This window comes from Chiloscyllium punctatum, chromosome 25 (genome assembly GCF_047496795.1).
Source record: "Chiloscyllium punctatum isolate Juve2018m chromosome 25, sChiPun1.3, whole genome shotgun sequence".
In the NCBI taxonomy this organism is placed as follows: domain Eukaryota; kingdom Metazoa; phylum Chordata; class Chondrichthyes; order Orectolobiformes; family Hemiscylliidae; genus Chiloscyllium; species Chiloscyllium punctatum.
The window spans coordinates 76,181,941-76,207,714 of record NC_092763.1 but is presented as its reverse complement, the minus strand read 5'-3'; the positions used below and the strand labels follow the sequence as shown (position 1 = coordinate 76,207,714).

At 42.7% G+C, this 25,774-nt stretch overlaps 1 protein-coding gene across 2 annotated transcripts in view; it reads left to right on the top strand.

Annotated features, from left to right (window-relative positions):
• The window catches only part of LOC140496074 (uncharacterized), a 192,762-nt gene that overhangs the window by 27,674 nt on the left and 139,314 nt on the right, over positions 1-25,774 (top strand). Inside the window, exon 1 of one of the 2 annotated variants that reach the window (XM_072595585.1) lies at positions 14,812-15,115. The exons of the other annotated variant lie outside the window; for it this stretch is intronic. Coding sequence (XP_072451686.1) covers positions 15,078-15,115 — 38 coding nt within the window. The 5' untranslated portion in view covers positions 14,812-15,077. Of the gene's footprint in view, positions 1-14,811; positions 15,116-25,774 lie in introns of those variants that run through there. 2 annotated transcript variants of the gene reach the window in all.

Sequence of the window (25,774 nt, the reverse complement as noted above, 5' to 3'; positions counted from 1 at the left end):
AGTAATTAAAATGTATGAAAGTAGGAGATACTTCAAGATTTCTAGGCAAATCTTGGAATTTAGAGAATTGCTCTGTTTGATATCATCAGAGAGAAAGTTCAGGGTGAAAGTTCAGAGCAGAGGTCATAATGAAGTTTCATGCTCTTCTGAAGAATATTCTCCAGAGAATACTCACTGACTCCATTTCCTTCAATGAGATTTATGACTTGGCTGTGTGTCATTATTGCTTGAGAGCCAGTTTTGTTGCTTGAAATATCAGGGCAATCATGGACTAGAAACCAAACATATTTCCCCCAAGTCATTGAGAAAAACACACGCTTCCTTCAGAAGTAGGATTTGTACTCAACTCTGCCACATGCCCCACCTCTCCCCTTAATCTCAGTTAAAAATGCAAAATCCAAGTCTTTTTCTCGACACTGCAGCTGTAATTATGCAAGCTAGAGTGAGAAGTTGCCTGATTATCTAAGAGGAAAACCTATAATAATATCATATGCACAGACAGGAGAACATGTATACCGATGTGCGGTAGAATTCTTCAACCAACTGACCACATCCAAAAGAAAAGAAATAGAAAGAGCTTGCATTTCCATAGCACCTTGCAAGAAAAGTGGAAATGTCAAAATGTCAAGTGAAGCACAACTTTTTATTTGAAGAGTAGTTGCTGTTGAAATATTGGAATCACAGCAACCAGTTCGCACTCAGCAAGTTCGTATCAGCAGCAACTTGATGAATAATCAGATTTCTTTTAAGTTAACATTGGTCAGAACATCAAGTAGAACACTTGTGCTCTTATTCAAAAAGTTGTTCCCTGAATGTTTGCATTCATCTTAAGAGGACAGACACGACCTCAGTTTAATGTGTTATTCAAATGATGGAACTTCTGGCAGTGCAGTACTCCCTCAATACAAAACTGAAATTCCACCCTGAAATGAAATTGAGCAAAGTTCAGATGAAAAGCTTGTATCTAAATAGATTTAATCAATTTTCTTGGAATGAATACAAATGTATTCCATAAGGCATGTCCAGCTACCTCCCACATGGTCAGTGAAGACAGAAATAAATGTTTGAACTGAAAGTCACAGTGGAAAATAGATTCAGTTGTGATGCGTGGAGTAACTTCAACATTAAGTTATCCCAGCACTTGCACATAAGATAATTCTGCTGCCAAACTGGCCAGTTTTGAAACTCATCCCCACTCATTGGTCAGAGCAAGGAGTCAAGGAGTTGGGACGTCATGCTGCAGTTGTACAAGATATTGGTAAAGCCACTTTTGGAGTACTGCATACAAAAGTGATCACCTTGCCATAGGGAAGAATGTTATTAAACTGGAAAAGGTGCAAAAAGAATTTACAAGAATGTTACCAAGACTGGAGGGTTTGAGTTATGTGGAGAGGCTGGATGGGCTGGGACATGTTTTCCCCTGGAATGTAGGAGGCTGAGGGGTGATCTTATAGTGGTTTAGAAAATCATTAGGGGTATAGATAAGCTGAATAGACAAGATGGTTTCCCTGGGTAAGGGAGTCCAAAATGAGAGGGCATCAGTTTAAGGTGAGAGGGGCAAGATCTAAAAGGGACCTGATGGGAAACATTTTTACACAGAGGGTGGTGCATTTATGGAACAAGGTGCTAGAGGAAGTGGTAGAGATGGGTACAATTAGAACATCTAAAGACATTTGAACAGGTATGTGGATAGGAAAGGTTTAGAGATATATTGACCAAATGCAGGGAAAATGGAAGTAATGCAGTTTGGGAAAGCTGCTTGGCATGAATGAGTTGGGCTGAAGGGTCTGTTTCCATGTTGTAAGTTTCTGTGGATCATCTCTAATATTCATGGATGTGTAACAGTTATCGTTAGATTAATAAATATTAAGAGCTGGTGCTGTTCACCTGAATGATGGAGTTCTGCGGTTGCCCTGTACTCACTCCCCTCCTCACATGCAGCTTGACTTGTCAGGAAACAGTGTCAAGAGTTTGAGTTCAGAGGTCAGTGAGGTCACAGTTTTTTTTATTTATTGCAAGTAAATGGATGGAAACCCAAATTAATGATACAAACAGTGCAAGTTTCCTTTATCACGGTATGAATGACATCGAAACAGCCAACCAAATAATTAGCTGTAATGTTCAATGACTTATTTTTAAAGCAGAATGAAATTAACTTTGTAAAGATACATTTAACCCAGTAATGTATTCGTAATATCGCCCCCATCTTCGACATCTTGCATTTCAACCAACAGGAAACATTCATCTTCCTGCTGATAATTTCTCATGTTTACACATGTTTGATGGACGACTTCCTTTCATTAACTTAATGAGTAGCTTCTCTGTTCTCTATCGCTACAGACCTTGCTGTGAACTATGAAATATTAAAATAGTTCAAGCTTCTTAAAACAAGTGGTATTCAATTCACTTAAAAGTAAAAACTAATCCCCTAGCACTGTCTACTGTTTTCAACTTCTCTCCTTTTTCTTTAAATTTCCACTTTGCTACAATATTTTCCAGATCATGGGGCTGATTAATAAGATATAAATATTAAATGCATTTTGCTGTTTGATACTTGCATATTATCGAATGAAAGTTGGGGAAATAGGCAAATTATTCTCAATAAAGCTCCGACTTCTAATCAACCTGTCCAGAGGTGATTTGAACCTGGACCTCAGGTTTGGATACTACCACTGTGTCACAAGAGGTCCCCCTCAATAGAGTTTAGATTAGCTTCCCTACAGTGTGGAAACAGGCTCTTCGGCCCAACAAGTCCACACTGACCATCCGGAGAGTAACCACCTCAGACCCATTTCCCTCTGACTAATACAGCTAACACTACAGGCAATTTAGTATTGCCTATTCACCCTAACCTGCACACCTTTGGACTGTGGGAGGAAACCCATGCAGACATGGGGAGAATGTGCAAACCCCACGCAGACAGTTACCTGAGGCTGGAATCAAACCTGGGACCCTGGTACTGTGAGGCAGCAGTGCTAACTACCGTGCTGCCCCTAGAAGCCATTATCTGATGGTTTATTACTGCCCTCATTCATGCCTATTAAGCACCAATCTTTGTTGCTTGGTTGCTTTTTGAATAGTGGTCCCATAAGAATGTGATTCTGAGATGGAAGGTTGGACTGGAGCAGAAAAAGAAATTCAAAAAACTTTCCATTGCGCCTTTCGTAAACACAGAACATCCCAAAGAATGTAACTCCCAACTGAATATTCCTTGAATTGCAGTCACTGTTTCAGGTAGGAAAGGTGACAGTAAATGGGCACTCAACAAAATCCCAAATGCAGTAGTGTATTAATCTCTTGGGATGATGGTGATGGATTCTCAGTTTAGTACAGTGTAGCACTCTCTCTCTAATATCGTTTGCGTTCAAGTCCTGAAGTCAGACTTGAATCACCAATCTTCTCACTTCAGAGGTATAGTTAGCTGACTCACAGATGACAGTGGGCTAACTGCATGCATATAACAGCAGGGCAGATTTGTTAATGGGACAAACCCACTAGGGTCACAAATGTAATCATTTGTAACTCATTCACCGGTAAATTATAGATGCAGAGTTTTATTCAGTCCTTAAATTCTCCATTGACATTTTACACAGATAAAATGTCACTGTTAAATCTACATATATAATACAGAAGTGGCAGAGTTAATTTGCTCTTATTTGAAAAAAGCAACAGAAATAAGATTCATGATAGTGTGGTGCAATTGTTTACAGGGTAGAAGCTGGAAAATCAAATGTTGTTTTGAAAATTTTAAGCCTTTCCTTATGGATTCAATGAAGTAACTTTGTATGAGCTGAAATAATCTGGCAAACCTCAATTTAAAAAGAAATTTGATTCAGGAAATGGCAGAATTTGTAACTAGGATATCAAAAATGAACAACCACTGCAATGCACTGCACCAAAACTGGGGTTTTGAAATGTGAGATCTGCATTTACGCAACATAGGAGCAAGAGGTCCCCCAATCAGTTAGACCATGGTTGATCTGTATCCACAGCTGACCTTTGTACCAAATTTCAAATTGCTTTAGACTCTTGCCAGCAAAATATAAAATCCATCATTTAATTTGATTTGATTTATTATTGTCACATGTACCAAGACACAGTGAAAAGTACTGTTTTGCATGCTAACCAGACCAATCATACCTTACAGAAGTACATCAGGGTAACAGAACAGAATGCAGAATATAATGTTACAGCTTCAGAGAAGGTGCAGAGAAAGATCAACTGTAATATATGAGAGGTCTGTTTATAAGTCTGATAACAGTAGGGAAGAAACTGTTCTTGAATCTGTTGGTTTCTTTTGTATCTTCTGCCTGATGGAAGAGGGTGGAAGAGACTATAACCAGGGTAGGAGGGAGTCTTTGATTATATTGGCTGCTGTCCCAAGGCAGCGGGAAGTGTAGACGGAATCAATGGAAGGAAAGCTGGTTTTCATGCTGTGTTCTTAACTCTGTAATTTCTTGCAGTCTTGGGCAGAGCAGTCACAATTTAAAAATTTTTGAATGATCCTGAACTATCTTTTATGGAAATGAGTCCAAATTTCCAATACCCCCACATTGAATGAAATGCTTGCTTCAATCAAACCTGAACATTAATGTGTGACATTTTACACCCACTTGTTCTGGATTCCTTTTATCAGAAGAAATAAATCTCTCAAGCTGGCCCATCAATTACTTTAATCAAATGCAACATTTTAATGAGATTACCTGTTAAATTTCAATACTTAAGGCAGTACAAGCCTAGTCACACAACCTGTAATTTGATACTTTTATTGATTCACGTGACATGGGCGTTGCAGATAGGTCAACTTTTATTGCCCAATGGTAACATCTCTTAAGGAGGTGGTAATGAGTCATCTTCTTCAACTGCTGCAGTCCATGTGTTGTAGCTACACCCACTACTGTTAACAACAATGAAGGAATGCCGATATAGCTCCAAGTCAGGGTGGGATGTGATTTGAAGGAAACGTGTGGCCATTTCTGTTCCTGTGTATCTGCTGCCCTTGTCCTTCTAGCCAGTAGAGGTTGTGGGTTTGGAGAATTCTGCTGAAGAAACTTTAGTGTGTTGTTGTAGCCTATTTTGTATATGATATAACCAACTGTGTACCAGTGGTGAAGGAAGTGAATGTGTAAGGAGCTGGATATGGTGCTGATCAGGAGCTCCTCAGCGTAGAGTACCATGCTCAAACAAATTCCCGCCTCAGGCAACTGACTGTGTGGAGTTTGCATGTTCTCCCTGTGTCTGCGTGGGTTTCCTCCGGGTGCTCCGGTTTCCTCCCACAGTCCAAAGATGTGCAGGTCAGGTGAATTGGCCATGCTAAATTGCCCGTAGCGTTAAGTAAGGGGTAAATGTAGGGGTATGGGTGGGTTGCGCTTCGGCGGGTCGGTGTGGACTTGTTGGGCCGAAGGGCCTGTTTCCACACTGTAAGTAATCTAATCTAATCTAAAAAAAACATCTTCAGCTTCTTCATCGCTCTATCCTAAGGGCAGAAGTAGGGATGTACGCTTACAATTACATAACGCCCAGCACCATTCATAATGCCTCATTCCTGAAACAGCATATGTCCATATGGAGTAAGACATTGACCTAATTGTCAGCAAAAATAAAATCCATCAATCTCAGTTTTGAAATTCTATAATAATCCCAGTCATGAACAACGTTTTAGGTTTGGGTTTTCTAAGACTCTTTCTTTCGAAGCTAGGGCTGAGGAGTGGCAAGGAACATTTGTGCCACCCAAATGCCTGAAAATAACCATCTGATACAAGAGACACTCTTAATATCTTTGTTTTCAGTGTTAAAAATCACACAACACCAGGTTATAGTCCAACAGGTTTAATTGGAAGCACACTAGCTTTCGGAGCGACGCTCCTTCATCAGGTGATTGTGGAGGGCTCAGTCGTAACACAGAATTTACAGCAAAAATTTGCAGTGTGATGTAACTGAAATTATACATTGAAAAATTGATTGTCTGTTAAGCCTTTCATCTGTCAGAATACAGTGATAGTTTCACTTCTTTCATGTGTAAATCACGAAACCTTTTTTTCAAAGTTGTATTCTTGGGTTAGCTGTTAACAATGGTGATAGCTAGACAGTATGTTGAAGGTGTTAACCCCCTGTGTTCTCTGTCTATGACCTGATGTTTAGATTGATTCTAATCTAAAAAGTGAGATAACAGAATTTTACATAACTTCATGCAGTTTTTGAGCTCAGAGATCTACATGAATGTATGCGGTTTTTGAGCAAAGTGCAATATAACTCTGCAAGTACAAATTCACCCCACAAAATATATGTGTGCATGTGGGTCTTTTTCTGTCTGTGTGTGTCTGTCTGTGTGGGGTGAGGGTTGTGAGTGTGAGAAAGTGTGTGTGTGTGTGCATATCTGTGTGTACCTGTGTCCATGTGTATGTGAGAGTGTGTATGTGTAGGAATATCTGTGTGTGTGTGTAGTACAATGGTGATCACCTGTAATGTGACATGAACCCAAGGTCCCCGTTGAGGCCCTCCCCATGGGTACCGAACTTAGCTATCAGCTTCTGCTCGGCCACGTTCCACTGCTGCCTGTCCCGAAGTCCACCTTGGAGGATGGTCACCCGAAGGTCTGAGGCTGAATGTCCTGGACCACCGAAGTGTTCCCCAACTGGGAGGGAACCCTCCTGTCTGTTGATTGTTGTGAGGTGCCCATTCCTCCGTTGTCGTAGCCTTTGCTCGGTTTCCCCAATGTACCATGCCTCTGGGCATCCTTGGCTGCAATGTAATAAGATAGACAACGTTGGCTGAGTCACATGAGTACCTGCCATGTACAAGGTGGGGGGTGTTCCCATGCGTAATAGTGGTATCTATGCCCACAATCTGACACGTCTTGCAGCGTCCACCGTGACAGGTTGTATGGTCACAGTCACGGCGGACGCTGCAAGACGTGTCAGATTGTGGACATAGATACCACTATTATGCGTGGGAACACCCCCCCCCACCTTGTACATAGCAGGTACTCATGTGACTCAGTCAACATTGTCTATCTTATACATTGCAGCCAAGGATGCCCGGAGGCATGGTACATTGGGGAAACCGAGCAAAGGCTACGACAACGGATGAATGGGCACCGCACAACAATCAACAGGCAGGAGGGTTCCCTCCCAGTTGGGGAACACTTCAATGGTCCAGGACATTTAGCCTCGGTCTTTCGGGTGACTATCCTCCAAGGTGGACTTCGGGACAGGCAGCAGAGGAACGTGGCCGAGCAGAGGCTGATAGCTAAGTTTGGTATCCATAGGGAGGGCCTCAACTGGAACCTTGGGTTCATGTCACATTACAGGTGATCACCATTGCACTACACACATAGACAGATATTCTTACACATACATACTCTCACATACACATGGACACAGGTACACACAGATATGCACACAGACACCCATACACACTCCCACACTCACACATGCACCCACTCACAGACTTAAGACACTCTGCACTCACTGCACATGCACACACACACTTTCTCACACTCACAACCCCCACCCCAGACAGACACACACTCACAGACAGACAAAGACCCACATGCACACATATATTTTGTGGGGTGAATTTGTACTTGCAGAGTTACATTGCACTTTGCTCAAAAACTGCATACATTCATGTAGAACTCTGATCTCAAAAACTGCATGAATTTATGTAAAACTCTGTTATCTCACTTTTTAGATTAGAATCAATCTAAACATCAGGTCATAGACAGAGAACACAGGGGGTTAACACCTTCAATATATTGTCTAGCTATCACCATTGTTAACAGCTAACCCAAGAATACAACTTTGAAAAAAAGGTTTCGTGATTTACATATGAAAGAAGTGAAACTATCACTGTATTCTGACAGATGAAAGGTTTAACAGACAATCAATTTTTCAATGTATAATTTCAGTTACATCACACTGCAAATTTTTGCTGTAAATTCTGTGTTACGACCGAGCCCTCCACTATCACCTGTTGAAGGAGCGTCGCTCCGAAAGCTAGTGCTTCCAATTAAACCTGTTGGACTATAGCCTGGTGCTGTGTGATTTTTAACTTTGTTTTCAGTGGCATTGTCATCACTGAATCCCCACTATTAACATACTGGGGCTTACCGTTGACTAGAAACTGACCTGGATCAACCTGTAGTTACACAAGCAGGCCAGAGGCTTGGATTTCTCACCTAGAGTAAATAAATGATTTCCTGTCTCCTCAAAGCCAGTCAAGTCTGTGACAGAATATTCTCCATGGTCAACACAAATGCAGCTCCAAAAATATTCAAGAAGTTTAGGACCATTCAGAACACAATAAGCTGCTTAATTGGCATCCCACCCGCTACCTTCAACATTTACTCACTTCAACACTAACATATAGTGGCAGCAGTAAGCGTCATGTGGTATATCCCCACCTCTGAGACAGAAGTTCCAGCTTCAAGTCCCACCTTTCTCGGAGGTGTGCTGCAGCAAACTGATTCAAAGTAACGACAGCAGTGTATACCATCTACAAGATGCACTGTTGCAATTCACCAATGTTTCTTTGACAGCACTTTTCAAGCTGTTTTGTCACCAGGGAGAACAAGGGCAGCAGATGAACAGGAAAATGTAAACTCGCCTCCAAGCTACATAATATTTTGACCAGCAATGATATCACTGTTCATTCACTGTTAGTGGGTCCAAATAATTCAGCTCCCTTCCGAATTGTACTGTAGGTGCACCTACACCCCAAAGGTTTCAGTGGTTCAAGAAGGCAGTTCACCATCAACTTCTCAAGGGTAATCAGGACTGACTGACCTAGCCAGTGATGCAAACATCCCACGAGCAATTAAAAAAAGTGGCCTTGTTTGTCAAATTTTAAATCTTCTAGCTCTAGTGTCATTATGATGAATCTGTGCTGCACACCCTCCAGAACCAGTATATCCTTCCTGAGGTATAGCGCCCAGCTTCAGTTGTTGGTTTGAAAGCAGTTTGATCTGATTCAGTACATCAAGTAAAATGTACAGTATCACCTTTCAGAGCCATTTCCAGTATGACTTTGCTGAGTTATTCATGATTCATGAGCTGTGGTTGACCCTTCCAGCTCTCACAACCCTGATTTATTTTGAATAAGATCTTTGTCACTACCGTGTAAGCGATTCTGTTGGAGGGGTTATTAATCCATGAGTGCAATTATCCCCACCCTGCAGCCCAACACAAGTTGTTCACCCATCTCTTCTATGTCCATTGACATGTTTGGGTAGTGGGTTCATCTGATCCCTGCACATCTCTATTTTGAAAGTCTTACCTTTGCCGTGTCCTGGGTCTCGCCTTCCCCCCCTCCCTGTTTGCAGTCTTCTCCAAGCCTGCAGCCCTTCAGGATCTCTGTCTGTTCCGACCCATCTGACCATGTGTTCCTTAACACCACCAGCGGGCTTCTGTGAGGAGTAATGGAATCTTTTAGAACGTGAAAGGAACAATTTAAGTGCAATCTGTTGATGTTGCCACAGCTGTAATGCATGAATCAAAGAACAAAGAAAATTACAACACAGGAACAGGCCCTTCCACCCTCCAAGCCTGCACTGATCCAAATCCTCTATCTAAACCTGTCGCCTATTTTCTAAGGATCTGTATCCCTCTGCTCCCTGCCCATTCATGTATCTGTCAAGATAGATCTTAAATGTTACTATCGTGCCCATCTCCACCACCTCCACTGGCAATGTGTCCCAGGCACCCACCACCCTCTGCATAAAGAATTTTCCACGCTTATCTCCCTTAAACTTATCCCCTCTCACTTTGAACTTGTGGCCCCTAGTAACTGAGTCCCCTACTCTGGGAAAAAGCTTCTTGTTGTCCAACCTGTCCATACCTCTCGTGGTTTTGTAGACCTCAATCAGGTCCCCCCTCAACCTTCATCTTTCTAATGAAAATGATCCTAATCTACTCAACCTCTCTTCGTAGCTAGCACCCTCCATACTAGGCAACATTCTGGTGAGCCTCCTCTGCACCCTCTCCAAAGCATCCACATCCTTTTGGGAAGAAAGTGAGGACTGCAGATGCTGGAGATCAGAGTTGAAAATGTGTTGCTGGAAAAGCGCAGCAGGTCAGGCAGCATCCAAGGAACAGGAGAATCGACATTTCGGGCATCAGCCCTTCTTCAGGAATGAGGAAAGTGTGTCCAGCAGGCTAAGATAAAAGGTAGGGAGGAGGGACTTGGGGGAGGGGCATTGGGATTGCGATAGGTGGAGGGAGGTCAAGGTGAGGGTGATAGGCCATAATGGGGTGGGGGCGGAGAGGTCAGGAAGAAGATTGCAGGTTAGGAAGGCGGTGCTGAGTTCGAGGGATTTGACTGAGACAAGGTGGGGGGGGAGGGGAAATGAGGAAACTGGAGAAATCTGAGTTCATCCCTTGTGGTTGGAGGGTTCCCAGGCGGAAGATGAGGCGCTCTTCCTCCAACCGTCGTGTTGCCATGGTCTGGCGATAGAGGAGTCCAAGGACCTGCATGTCCTTGGTGGAGTGGGAGGGGGAGTTGAAGTGCTGGGCTACGGAAATCCGCCGTCATTTCCACCACCTCCAATCGGACCCCACCACCAGGGACATATTTCCCTCCCCTCCCCTATCAGCGTTCCGAAAAGACCACTCCCTCCGTGACTCCCTCGTCAGGTCCACACCCCCCACCAACCCAACCTCCACTCCCGGCACCTTTCCCTGCAACCGCAAGAAATGCAAAACTTGCGCCCACACCTCCCCCCTTACCTCCCTCCAAGGCCCCAAGGGACACTTCCATATCCACCATAAATTCACCTGCATCTCCACACACATCATCTATTGCATCCGCTGCACCAGATGTGGCCTCCTCTATATTGGGGAGACAGGCCGCCTACTTGCGGAACGTTTCAGAGAACACCTCTGGGACACCCGGACCAACCAACCCAACCACCCCGTAGCCCAACACTTCAACTCCCCCTCCCACTCCACCAAGGACATGCAGGTCCTTGGACTCCTCCATCGCCAGACCAAGGCAACACGACGGTTGGAGGAAGAGCGTCTCATCTTCCGCCTGGGAACTCTCCAACCACAAGGGATGAACTCAGATTTCTCCAGTTTCCTCATTTCCCCTCCCCCCCACCTTGTCTCAGTCAAATCCCTCAAACTCAGCACCGCCTTCCTTCAAGAAGAACCTGCAATCTTCTTCCTGACCTCTCCGTCCCCACCCCACTCCGGCCTATCACCCTCACCTTGACCTCCCTCCACCTATCGCATTCCCAACGCCCCTCCCCCAAGTCCCTCCTCCCTACCTTTTATCTTAGCCTGCTGGATACACTTTCCTCATTCCTGAAGAAGGGCTGATGCCCGAAACGTCGATTCTCCTGTTCCTTGGATGCTGCCTGACCTGCTGCGCTTTTCCAGCAGCACCTCCACATCCTTTTGGCAATGTAGCAACCAGAACTGTACACAGTATTCCAAATGTGGCCAAACCAAAATCTTATATAACTGTAACATGACCTTCCAACTCTTGTACTCTATACCCCCGTCTGATAAAGGAAAACGTGCAGTATGCCTTCTTGACCACTCTATTGGCCTGTGTTGCCACCTTCTGGGAACAATGGACCTGAACACCCAGATCTGACAGTACATCAATTTTCCCCAGGATTTTTTCATTTATTGTATAGTTCGCTCTTGATTTGGATCTTCCAAAATGCAGTCAGGCTTGTAATCCAGCCTGGCACTCCAGTGCACTTGGTGGTGATTTTCTTTCACAGAAAATGGATGTTTAACCAAAAGCCTGTCTGCTCTCTCAAAAAGACATAGAAAATAGGAGCAGAATTAAAGCATACAGCTGCTTGGTGTTGCTCTACCATTAAATATGATCATGGCTGTTCATCTGGCTCAGTATTCTTTTCCTGCTTTCTGTCCATTCTGTTTGATACCTTAGCCCTAAGAACTATATCTAACTCCTTCTTAAAAGGATTTTGTATGGGATTTCATGACACTGGTCTCTTGGGTTCCTCAACAGCGACTCTAACAAATTTGAGGTAATAAAGCATCCCAAGATGCTTCAGGGGAATGTGAATGGACAGAATTTGGCACTGACCCACATAAAGGAGATGCTGATATAGACAACCAGAGGTCTGGTCAAAAAATGTGTTTTTAAGAAGCATGTTTGAGGAGCAGGAAATAGGATGAGGCTGAGGGTGGGACTTTCACCTCCCAGGCAGCCTAAGGCATGGTCATTTATGAAGGAGCAATGAAAACTTTGGACATGCAGGAATCTAGAATATTAGAAGCGCAGAGATCTTGGAGGATTAGACCATAAGACTAAAAGATGTAGGTGCAGAATTAGGCCATTCGGCCCATCGAGTCTATTCTGCTACTCTATTGTGGTTGATGTTTCTCAACCCCAGCCTCCTGCCTTTTCCCTGTAATATTTGATCCCTTTACTAATCAAGAGCCTCTCTATCTCTGTCTTAAATGCACCCAATGACTTGGCCCCTACAGCCCTCTGTGGCAGTGAGTTCCACAGATTCACCACCCTCTGGATGAAGAAATTCCTCATCATCTCAGTTCTAAAATGTTTAATCTTCACTCTGTGCCCTCTGGTCCCAGTCTTTCCTACTAGTGGGAACATCCTCTCCATGTCCCCACTATCCAGGCCTCTCAGTATTCTGTCAGTTTGAAAGCGATCCCCCCTCATCCTTCTAAACTTCACTGAGTAGAGACCCAGAGTTCTCAACCTTAAATGACAAGCCTTTCAACCCCGTGATCATTCTCGCAAACCTCCTCTGAACTCCCTCCATTGTACAGATGGAAGACATTACCGAGATAGGGAGACATGAAGCCATGGAGGGATGCATGATTGAAACTGAGATTTGCATAATCAGAACATTTTCAGACATGAAGTCAGTGTGAAATATCAAGGTAATGGGAAAATTGGACTTGGTGCAAGAAAGGATGCAAGTTGCTTTAAGAACCCAGTTAATTTAATAATGCCTTGCAATCAAGGGAACCCTCTGAACGAGATGTCAAGTCCAGTCCCAGACTGTATGACTGTCTCTTAATGCTACCCTGACAAGCCACCCAAAACATCACCAGTCCAGTCTTATTGAGAAGAGAAGCCTGAAGAATTGCAAAGATAAAATTATCCTCAAAGGTTCCATGATTCAGGGAAATAACTGACACAACAGTTTGCAAGTGTAAGATACCTTCTTGTATTTTTCATTTAATATGAAAACAACAGAGCAATATGCTTCAATTGGAAATACAAAATATAATGAACGTAGCATAAAAATATAATAAAAGGCTGTAAATACTCAGCAGCTTAGAAACTAAGCTAAAGTTTCGGGTCAATGACCTTTTGTCAGTTCTGAAGATGTCATCAAAGTGAAACCTTATCACTGTGTTTTATAGAATCATACAGCACAGCATGTAAGGCCCATTGAGTGGGTACAGCAAAAACTATACTAAATCTACAATAGCCCACTTTCCAGCTCCAGGCTTTGAATGGTATGTCAATTTTTAAAACTCATTCATGGGATGAGGGCGTCACTGGCTAGGTCAGCATTATTGCCCATCCCTAGTTGCCTAGAGGGCAGTTAAGAGTTCATCAGTGGAGGAAGGACTAGTATTCGGGGGAGGGGGGAAAAGGGGAGAGGTAGGTCACTGATGTATTTACATGAGTCCAGTTTGATTATAAGAGTTAAGAGTTATGCTGTGGGTTTGAAGTGACATGTAGGTCAGACCAGGTCAGGATGGCTCAGCAAGCCAGGCAGCATCAGGAGATAGAGAAGTCAACGTTTCAGGGATTAACACTTCTTCAGGACTTTGGATTCTAGCATCTGCAGATTTTTTGTCTCTCCAGGTAAGGATGGCAACCTCCTTCCCTCAAGAAGAGTAGTGATCCAGATGAAGTTTTCCCAACAATTGACAATGGTCTCATGGTCATCATCAGACTCTTATTTCGAGACTTTCTCTTAATATTGAATTCAAATTCCACCATCTGCCATGCCAGGATTCAAAGTCAGGTCCCCAGAACATGATGGGTGGCACAGTGGTTAGCACTGCTGCCTTACAGCACCAGGGTCCCAGGTTCGATTCCGGCCTCAGGCAACTGTGTGGAGTTTGCGCATTCACCCCGTGTCTGCGTGGGTTTCCTCCCACAGTCCAAAGATGTGCAGGTTAGGTGGATTGGCCATGGTAAATTGCCCGTAGTGTTAGGTGAAGGGGTAAATGTAGAGGAATGGGTCTGGGTGGGTTGCTCTCTGGAGGGTCGGTGTGGACTTGTTGGGCTGAAGGGCCTGTTTCACTCTGTAAGTAATCTGAAAAAAATGACCTTGGTCCCTGGATTACCAGGTGACAGTGAGGTCTGCAGATGCTGGAGATCAGAGTTGAGAGTGTTGCTGGAAATTCTGGATTACCAGTCCAGTGATAAGACCACTCAACCATCGTGCCTCTGTTTCAAGTGACATTTCAAGGCTCTGTTTAGAGATGCTGCCAGACCTGCTAAGTATTTCCAATGCTTTCTGTTTTTATCTCGGATTTCCATCATGCTCAGTGTTTTGCTTTGGTAATTGAAGTCACATTTTGAAGGCATGTGTGTTTGTTTTAAATAAGACAAAAACTGGTTGCACTGAGTGGGTGGGAATTCTAGTGGAGTCTGTGGGCACTCACTGCGTGCAGTTCCACATCTATTCAAATCTGGCGAAGACACTCGGCAATTTTATTTTAAAAAAAGAAAAAAGGGGGAAATACATTGACTGGATAGATAAGGGCAGTGTGTGGCAGTAAACATGTGTGGTCTGTTAGATATGACAGGAGAGGGGCAGAGGAGGAAGGACTAGTGTCCGGGGGAGGGGAAAGGGGAGAGGTAGGTCACTGATGTGTTTACATGAGTCCAGTTTGATTGTACCGTGCAGTGCTGATGCTTCGCTCAGTCACACCACCACCAGCGTTGTGTGAGTTTAGAAAGAGGGGAGAACATTGAGCGGGCAGAACGTGTGCTACAGCTCGGGACGTGTGGTCACCTCAGCCCGATTGAAAGGCCACCGAACAGCCCTTTGTGTTTGACTCTGGTGAAGATGGTCTGAAGGCATGAGCTGTTCCTGACAGCTGATGGCGGGGGTTTATTGCTGTCTCCGAGGCACGGCAGGGTAAGGCGAAGTTGTTTTTTTCCTCTTTTACATCTCCTGCAGCCCGCTTTTCTCTTGAACTCTCGCCGTAACCAAAAAAAAAAGAAAATCAGTAAGTGGGAGGAAGAGGACGTGAAAACTCATTCTTCAGGCAGCAGCGAGAGATTTGCTGTTGAAATGTCGAGTGGGTAGTTTGGGAGGATCTTGTTTACATTGAGGGAATATGAAAGTAAAATTTGCCTTGGGACCAGGCATAATTAATTGTAACCAGAGAAAGCAACAAAAAAAAAGTAGCAAACCACATTCAGTCTGTAGCTTTCCCGCTGCAATTTATATCCAGTCGCTCCAAAAGTCTTTAAACAGTCCCCGTTATCGACATAGATCTCTAAGGGAACTTTGGGCACCCATTATGCGTTCCTGAACACAATATTTGAAAGTGCTGCGTTACATTTTTGCTGACTAAAACGATAGATCGGCGAGCTGTCTTTCAGGACAGTTACAGTCTGCTTAAAACATCTCTCCCACAAGCAAGATATCTGTGTTCTTTTTGCTCGGGATCTGGTTAATGAAGGCAGGGTAGTGTTAACACCGTTAGATATGTAACACTGATTCCAAGCTGCAAGTCATTTCGGAAGTGTTTTTAAGATGGGCAACTGGATATCGTTGAAATCTGTTGACTTGGAATCATCGGTCCGCAGGAACAATTAAACAGGAGTCCCACCTCAAGAAACGGCTGTTGTTAAATTCTACAGATTGCTGTCTAGGCATCAGTGTTGTCAGAGGAAAGGACAAAACTGTGGGAGAGTTTGACCAGCATTGGCGCCAGTTAACAATTTTACGGAGTTAAATGAATGAAGGTTTCAGAGACTGAGCACTGTGTTGTGAGAGAGAAGGGGAGGGCTGTACAGCTCAGACCAGACACTAAGGGCAATTTCAAAAGATCAAATTAAACTCCCATCACCTATCCATTATTCTTCAATTCTTTGTATTACTCTGATGCAGAAATTCACGTCAAATTGTCATTTCCCCAAAACGAGAACAAATTATTTGGGAATAAAAGAATAACATACTGCATTGATATAGCACCTTTCCAGGTCAGCTCCTACAGCAGGTGAGGCACTCCTGAAGTAAAGCAGGAAACGCGGAGGCTGGAGATCTGAATCAAAATGGGAAATTACTGGTGAGGTCTTGCAGCATGAGTGGAGAGAAGGAGGGTGAACATTTTGAGGCCAGATTGACTGCACGTCTTCAGAAATTCTGGTGTTGTCCCTGTTGTAATGTGGGGAACAGGACAGCACAGCAGGCTCCCACAGACAGCAAGGCAGTAACAAAAGCAGTATCATCAATCTCATCACCTCATAAATCAAAAGACAAGCTGTTAAATCTCCCGCCAGACTCTGCGAGCCTGATGTCACAAGCTTTCATTTGGGCGTCAAGACAGACTTGGTGACATTCTTAGGATGAGGGTAGGGTGTGTAGTGTGACCTAAATAGTGTAGTGAATTCTTTCTCCCTTGAAGAGTGGTGTTGAGAATCCCTTTGTAGTTGCCTCCATTAGAGGTGTACCATCTGAGGTGTAAATCAAAGCAAGCAACTGAAATGACCCTGGTTTAGAAGGGAAAGCCCCTCTCTGGGCGGCCAGTTGAGGCAGCAGACACTGCATTCCTACCCCAAGTTCCCCTGCCTGGCCATTTCTGGGAATGGAGTCTCTAAATGCCCTGGCAAGCCAACTTGACTCCTGCCTACCATAAAGATAACTTCCAATGCACTTGAAGCATCCTTATATGGCAGGGCCTCTGTGTAACACTGGTGCAAATGACAGTGGCATGATGGAACAGGTTCAATTGAGGCATTCAAGAGGGCATTGGATAATTATTTAGAATAATTGAAACCCTACAGTTTGAAAGCTGGCCATTCAGCCCATACCCAACAAGCATCCCATTCAGACCCAAACCCATAAATCACCGCACATTTCCTATGGCTAATCCACCTAGCCTCCACATCACGGGCAATTTGGCATGGACAATCCACCTAGTCTGCACATCTTTGGACGGTGGGAGGAAACCATTGCACCTGGAGGAGATCCATGCGCACACAGGGAGATGTGCAGACTCCACAGAGACAGTCACCCGAGGCTGGAATCAAACCCAGGATCCTGGGGCTGTGAGGTAGTAGCACTAACCACTGAGCCACAATGCCACCTAATTATTTGGTCAGATGTGGTTTGCAAGGATATGGGGGAAAGGCACTAGGCAATAGAACAATTGCAGGCATGATGGGCTGAATGGCCTCCACCTACACTGTGGCAATTTTGTGATTCTGAGATCTCAATCACCCCTGGTGGCATCCGTTAGTTTCGCGAGACCATGGATCTCCTCCTGGGAAGTATTGCTTCAATGCAGAAATATTCTTGGCGATCTGTCAAATATTAAAGGAAGAAGAACTAATGACCTAATTTTCCCTCCAGGAAAAATAAAGCTTCATAGTACAATGTAAATCTGAGCAGTCCATAACAAGTTGAAATATTGTGCACAGAAATGTTAATAAATCTCTGGGTTCAGTCATCCAATGGATATTAGATTCAACCACAAAAGCAAAAGTCAACAGAGCTACCAACCATCTGTTTGTAAAATGCATTTGTTTTGACAAATAGCTTTCCTTCCTTCGATTTGTTTTCATTTCACTAATATATGAATGGGTTTAAATTTTGTGATTGGAAGACTAAAAGATTGTTTGTTAAGTCTCTCATCTGTTAGAATGACCATGTTAGTTTCACTTCTTTCATATGTAAGTCGCAAACCTTTTTTTAAAAGTTACGTTCTCAAGTGGACTTCAACAATTGGTGTCAGCCCAGCTAATGTATTGAAGGTGTTAGACTTACCATCAATCAAGATATTTTTCAATGTATAATTTCAGTTACATCACACTGTAAACTTTTGCTATGAATTCTGTGTCTTACAATCGTGTACTTCACAACCACCTGACGAAGGAGCAGCGCTCCAAAAGGTAGTGCTTCCAATTAAACCCGTTGGACTATAACCTGGTGTTGTGTGATTTTTAACTTTGTACACCCCAGTCCAACATTGGCATCTCCAAATCATGGGTTTGGAAATGGTGCCGAAGAAGTTTTGATGAATTCCTGCAGTGTAGGTTGTAGCAGCTGCTGCTGACCATGGATGTGGCACCAATCACGAATCCTGATGGGATCAAACTTCTTGTGTGTTAATGGAGTTGCAACCATCCAGGAAAGTGATTTAAAAAATGCTGAAAATCCCTTACTAATATCAGGCAAGCAATGTGAAACTGAGGAACTGATAGAAATCAGTACTAGTAAAGAGTATTTCTTGACAAGTTAACTGGAGTGTAAGTTGATGAATCAACTAGACCAAATGAACTGCACCCCATGGTGTTATTGGAGTGGCTGCAGAGGTAATGGGTATACTAGTGTTGTCTTCAAAAATTCCAAAACTTCTGGAAAGGCTTCTGGACATTGTAAATATCATCGGCCATTTGAAAATGGAGGGAGAAGGAAAGTAGAGAATTGCACACCTATCGGAACGTAGGAACAGGAGTAGACTGTTCAGCACATTGAGCTGATTTTGCACTTTTCCATGAGGTTGCCTCCCATTCTTCATTGCTGTCAAAAATACTGACCCAGTTTCCTTAATGTCTCTTCATAAAACAGTCCGACCATTGAAGAGATTAATCTGGTGAACCTTAATTTCATTCCTTCTGTACCAAGTATATCCTTCCCGAGCAAAGGAACCAAAAACTATACATGATACTGCAAATGAGGTCTCACCAAATCACTGTGCAACTGCAGAAAGACATCTTTTCTACTTCTCTACTTAAATCACCTTGAAATGAATGTTGCCATATTGTTTGCCTTTGTAATTGTTTGCTGCAAGTGCATGTTAGATGTCGGTGACTCATGGGCTGGAACACCAAGATCCTGTTGGACACCCGCAGTTCCCAGGCTTTCACTACTTAACAGAGATTTTGCCTTTCTGTTTTTTCTACCAAGGTCAAAAACATCATGCTTATTTACATTATATTCTGATTGCTATATCCTCGCCCATTCACTTTAATGTGTCCAAGTCCTCTTGAAGCTTCCTTGCACCTTCTTCCCAAATTATATTCCTACCGCGTATGGTGACATTAGCAAATTTGGCAATATAAAAATTGGTTCTCCCATCTATACTATTTACAGAGATTATGAACAGTTGTGGACCTACCACTGACCTCTGTATTACCCCATTACTGAGAATGATCAATTGACTGGACAGCTGGTTGGCAATACTGATACCAATAATGTGGGTTCACTTCCTGCACCTGCTGAGGTCCTAATGTGCGGGACCTCATTGAAATCCTTCAGAAAATCCAAATATGCTAGACCCACTGGTTCTTCTTTGTTTATGCTACAAGTAATACCTTTAGAAAACTACAATTTTATCAAACATAATTTCCCTTTCACAAATTCCTGTTGACGATGCCATTCTTTTCTCAATGCCCAGTCATCACTTCCTTTCTAATACGTTCTAAAACTTTCCATATCATAGACGCCAAGCTAACAGGTTTGTAGTTTCCCATTCTCTTCTTCCCTTTTTAAATAATGATGTCAAAACTTTCCAGTCAGACGTTAACTATCAATGCTTCCACTATCCCTATGACTGCTTCCTTAATCTAGAACTTTAAATACTGCTGAAGGAGACATGAAATTGAAGCTGTTCACCTTGAATTCATCAGGACTAGGATACAAGAAATAAATTTGAATAAAGGGAGACCATTTTATACAGCATGCTGTTGATATCACTATTTGTTTCTTTGTTTACGTTCTGTACGACCATAGAATTATTTATGTACCTGAGACAAAGGTAAATCAAAGACCAAATTAAGGATTTCAACAACATGTGTTGCCTGTTACTCCAGCCTGGAAGGATCCTGATGTACGGAGGTTAAGGTTACAGCATCTAGCAGAACCATTCCCAGATGGTGCTAAGGTAGCAGGTCCAGTTCCAAGAGGTGACAGAATTCTCTGAACATTGTCTTTGACAATCGCAGGTGCCGCACACTTTTCAATCAGGAGCAGGTTGAAGGAAAGCTACCAGACGCCCCAAGGTGAATTACACATAGCGAGCCCATCTCCCCTCTTCCTCCATGTTGTAAGAGCAGCTTCTGTTTTCTTTTGCTTCTGCACCACCTCTCTTTCACACTGCAGCTCTTTACTACATCACCAGTCACTGGATCAAGCAGTGCTCTTGGAAACATTGAGTACACCTCCCTCACTCTCTGCAGACTTCATTAACTGTAACCAACCTCTCAAAACACACAGTTTATTCAAAACTGAAACAAAGCCAGTCACAAATAACTAAGCAGCAAGCTGTCAGTAATGATGATGATCCACTATGGTCAGAGAACCAGATACATAGAGTATCTCTTGACCGGCAAGAGGTTGGAAAGTGGAATATTCAAAGGGATCAAGTTGTCCTCATCAATAAGCCACTTCAGGCAGTACCCAGCTTGTGAACGGATTCTGTTCTGGACTCTCTTTGCAAGTCAACTTGTATACAGTGCAGGACAATATAAAAGAGCCAATCGTAACTACAGGAAGTGTTCGTATTTTGGATCTTTAAAATTACACCCTAGTCTGAGATTGCATTCAAAAGTACAAGCATTTGTTAGTTGGACATTCCTTGATTCAGGGACTCCCAGAGATGTATAAAATGGTTAACTTGGAAGCATTTAATTACTGTGCCTTTACAGTTTTCATCTGATTGTCTTTAAGACTGTTTCAGAAAGATAGTCTGGAATTTCTTGAGATACGTTCTCTAAAATTACTTGAAAATATTTTCTCACCTGAAACCTGAATCATTGTGGTCAGTGAGTTGTTAGTGAACCAGTTGGAATGGTGTGACTGTCCAGCAGGTTATAGTCATGGTGGTAGTGAACTGCAGTCCAGTAGCTAGTTCAACATCAACAGCCTCTGTCAGGACAACCTCCCAACCTAATGACTGAAAATCTGCTCCAGTATTATTGTTAGTATGCCTGACAGCAAACTCCTGAAATATTTGCTGAGCCCAGAATGTGAGTGTGACAGAAAGCTCTCAGGGAGCTGGGAATCACCTCAGAGATGTACTCAAAATGAACTTGAAGAGGTTGAACCTTCTCACCAACTTATGGGAGTCCATTGGTTGTGATCGTCCAAAATTTCATTCGAACTGCACCAAATGCATCATGAGACTCCATCCGGAATGTGCACATGCAAGGGCAAGATATGGGGGAGGGTGTAAAAACTTCCAAACAACTCATCAATCCAAGCACCACTTGTTCTGCATGTGACAGAGTCTGTGAATCCTATATTGGACTTATTGGTTATCTATCAATTAACTCATTGAACACGAGTGTAAGTAAGTCATCTTCAATCCCACTCAATTGCTTAAGAAGAGGTTAGCCCAAAATTGACTCAATTTTAACTCCTAATTTCAGGGCTGGGAGTTGGATATTTAACTGTGCACACTATATTGTTGTTGAAATCCATTTGGGTGGAAAATAGTTTCCACCTTTGAAAAACCAGCCAGGAAAGGGGGCATTTGAGTTTGAATTTGCTCGTACAAAACTGAACACAAATATTTTTAATTAGGTGAAACAATTTATTAAATGGCTTTTAGGGAATGTGTCCCTGAGAAAAATGTTTGACAAATGAACTGTATGTTTGCTAAAGGGAAACACCAATAACATGAAAATTATGTGGCATCTCTTTAAACATCACACGCTGTTCCATATTCCTCCCTCAACAGAAAGATTGCATATCTCTATGCTGCAGAGGAATTTGTGCCATGTTAGATGAATTGAATAATGTTAATACACAGGTACAGGAAGTGGATTGGAAGGCAAATGGAATGTTTCCCTGTAGTTGTACAGAGCATTGATGAGACCACATCTGTGGCTCTGTCCACAGTCTTTATGTGTCGACCCAGCACTGCAAATGAGACTGGATCAGTTTAGGATATCTTGTTGGCATGGACAAGTTGGACTGAAGGGCCTTTTTCTGTGTTGTATAACTCTATGACTCTGTGACCCACAATGCCGTTAGGTAGGGTGTTCCAGGATTTTGACCCAGTGACACTGAAGGAACAGCAATGCTTTTCCAAGTCAGGATGGTGAGTGGCTTGGAGTGAGTTTTGCTGGTGCTCATTTAGAAAATGATAGAAAAGCATTGGAATCATTTCTGAGAAGGCACCCTGAATTGATACCTTAAATCGGGATTGTTTTATGGGGAAAATTTTGATGGAGTGGGCCTGTAATGATTTCTTATTCTTATAAATTTAAATATTAATAAAGCAAATAAGATTCTGAGAGCGTTTGAGAGGATGGTTGCTGAAAATATATTTCCTTTTGTGGGAGATTCACAGTGATACAGCACAGAAACATGCTCTTTGGCCCAACTCCTCCTTGCTGACCAGGTTTCCTAAAATGAACTAAGGTCCCATTTGCCTACATTTGGTCCATATCCCTCTAATCATTTCCTGTCTATGTACCTGTCTAAATATCTTTTAAGTGTTGTAATTGTACACACCTCCAAGACTTCCTCTGGCAGTTTGTTCCATATAATCACCACCTTCTGTGTAAAAAAGTTACCAATCAGATCCCTTTTAAATCTTCCTCCTCTCACCTGATACCTATGTCCTGGAGTTTTGGACTCCCCTGCCTTGGGGCAAAAGATCTTGCTATTCACCTCATGATTTTATAAACTTCTATAAGGTCACCCCTCATCCTCCTATGCTCCTGGGAAAAAGTCCAAGTCTATCCAGCCTCTCCTTATAACTCTAACCTTCCAGTCTTGATAATATCCTTGTAAATGTTGTTTGCACCCTTTCCAGTTTAATAACTTCCTTCCTACAACATGGTGACCAGAATTGTATGTAGTACTCCAAATGTGGCCTTACCAGTGTCTTACCAATATTCCTGATGAAGGACTTTTGTCCAAAACATCGACTTTCTTGCTTCTTGGATGCTGCCTGACCTGCTGTGCTTTTCCAGCACCACATTCTCAACTCTAATCTCCACCATCTGCAGTCTTCACTTTCGCCAATGTCTTGTACGGCTGTAACATGATATCCCAACCCCTGTCTGACCAATGAAGGCCACTTTGCCAAACGCCTTCTTCACCACCTTATCTATGTCTGATGCCACTTTCAAGCAACTATGTACCTGCACCCCTTGAAGTCTTCATTCAACAACACTCCATACAGCCCTGCCATTAAATATGCAAGTCCTGCCCTGGTTTGTTTTATCAAAATGCAACAATTTACATTTGTCTAAATTAACTTCCATCTGCCATTCCTTGGTTCACTGGCTCAGTGGATCAAAATCCCATTGTGCTCTTGGATAACCTTCTTCACTCTCTAATGCACCACCAATTTTGGTGTCATCTGCAAACTTACAAATGGTGCCTCCTACATTCTCATCCAAATTGTTTATGTCATTGATGACCAACAGTGGACCTAGCACCAATCCTTGCTGCACACCGCTGGTCACTGGCCTCCAGTCAAGCCAATTTTGTATTTAATTGGCTAGCTCTCCTTGGATCCCATGCTATCCAACTTACAAACTTTACAAGATAATTGATGGCTTAGAAAGGGTGGACGCTGAGAAATTGTTTCCAATTGCAGGGATGATAGGACCCTTGGGCCCAGCCCTAGAATCAGAGGGGGTCAATTTAGAATGGAAATGAAGAGACATTTCTTCAGCCAGAGAGTGGTGGGCCTGTGGAATTCATTGCCACGGAGCGCAGTGGAGGCCTGAACGTTAAATGTCTTCAAGGCAGAGATTCATAAATTCTTAATCTCACAAGGAATTAAGGGATATGGGGAGTGTACGGGTAAGTAGCGTTGAAATGCCCATCAACCATGATTGAATGGCGAAGTGGACTCAATGGACCAAATGGCTTTACTTCCACTCCTATTTCTTATGTTCTTTTTTATGGTTTAAACCAGTCTACCAAGCATAGTTTAAAAATAATTGACTTTTAATTTAAGATTGTGAAGAAGAATCTTTTCATCTATCAGAATATTTTCATCTTTGGAAGACCTTTCGGCAGTGAGTGTTTGAGGTGGAGTTATTGAATATTTTTAAGGCTGAGTAGATAGCATCTTGGCTAACAAGAGCTTCTCAGACAGAATGGCCTTTGAAGTTCTTATTGAAGTACAGGAGTGAAGCAGTTTTGAGGGGCTGAATGGCCATATCCTGCTCCTATTTCACACGTTTGTGTGTGTGTGTGTTCATACACTGGGGGCCATGTACATGGACAGCTCAGATTGTGCAGAACTAAAAGAATTTATGGTGAAGATTGAAACTTTCTGGTATTATCTGAATGATGTCAGGAACTGAAAGCTCCAGTTTTTATTCCTAAATTGTTTGTTTTGATCATGTTCGACCAAATACACTGATGTTCCTTTTCAAATTTTGCATTCTTGCCGATTTCCCCACCTGAAGTTAGCAGAGAATACTCTTTTTTCCTGTCTTTTCCTGAAGGGTGGGTGGGTTTTGTGGATATTTAGCAGGCTCAACATTTACACTTCAATATGGCTGACTTGTATGCTTCTCTGATGAGCACCTCAAGATGCAAAACCACAATAAGATGTCTCATTTTTCAGAAATGCCATTATCTTCCAAAAACTAACAATTAATTCAAGTATTGCCAGCAAACAGAAATGACATAGTAACATCTTCCCACTGTTATGAACATACTTTATATTTAATATTGTTTAGAGGACTTTCATTTTGAAGTATTGTGGAATGTGAAATTATTTCAAGTTTCATAGAAATGCTTGAAGGTTTTGCTGTAAAACAGGTCATTAAAAGTTCACTGTGGACATAGAACCTAGAGCAATACAGCACAGAACCTCGATGTTGTGCCAACCTGTGAACTAATCTTAGCCCATCATCCTACACCATCCCATTATCATCCATATGTTTATCCAAGGACTGTTTAAATGACTCTATTGTGGCTGAGTTAACTACAGTGGGAAATTATTTTTGACAAGGCTTCCTCATAATCATATGAGTACCTGCTTTCCTTGCTGTCAACCCCTGATTGATCTGGAGACTTTCTTGCTATCTTGTTCGTTTGAATGAAAGGCTGTTAAGAACTTCATTTTGAGATTGTATAAGGACACTGGTGAGGCCGCCTTTGGAGCACTGCATCCAGTTCTGTTCACACTGCTAGAGGAAGGATGGCATAAAATTGGAAAAGGTTCAGAAAAGATTTATCAAGATGTTCCTGGGATTGGAGGGTTTGAATTATAAGGTGACTGGAGCGTGGGAGTTTGAAGGGTGATCTTATAGAGATTTATAAAATCATGAAATGCGTGGATAAGGTGAATAGCAAAAGTCTTTACCGTGGCATGGAAGATTCCAAAACTAGAGGGCACAGTTTTCACGTGTAAGGAGACAGATTAATAAGGGACCTGGGCGGTTTTCACACAGAGTGATTCATATGAGGAAGTGGCAGCTGAAGGTAAATTTAAATTTAAAATACATTTGGGCAGCTACATGAATAGGGAAGGTTAAACGGGATATGGGCCAAATGCAGGCAAGTGTGGCTAGTTGTAGTTTGGGAAACTTGGCATAGATGAGCTGACCAAGGTGTGTTTCCATGCTATGACTCTATGACTCTTAG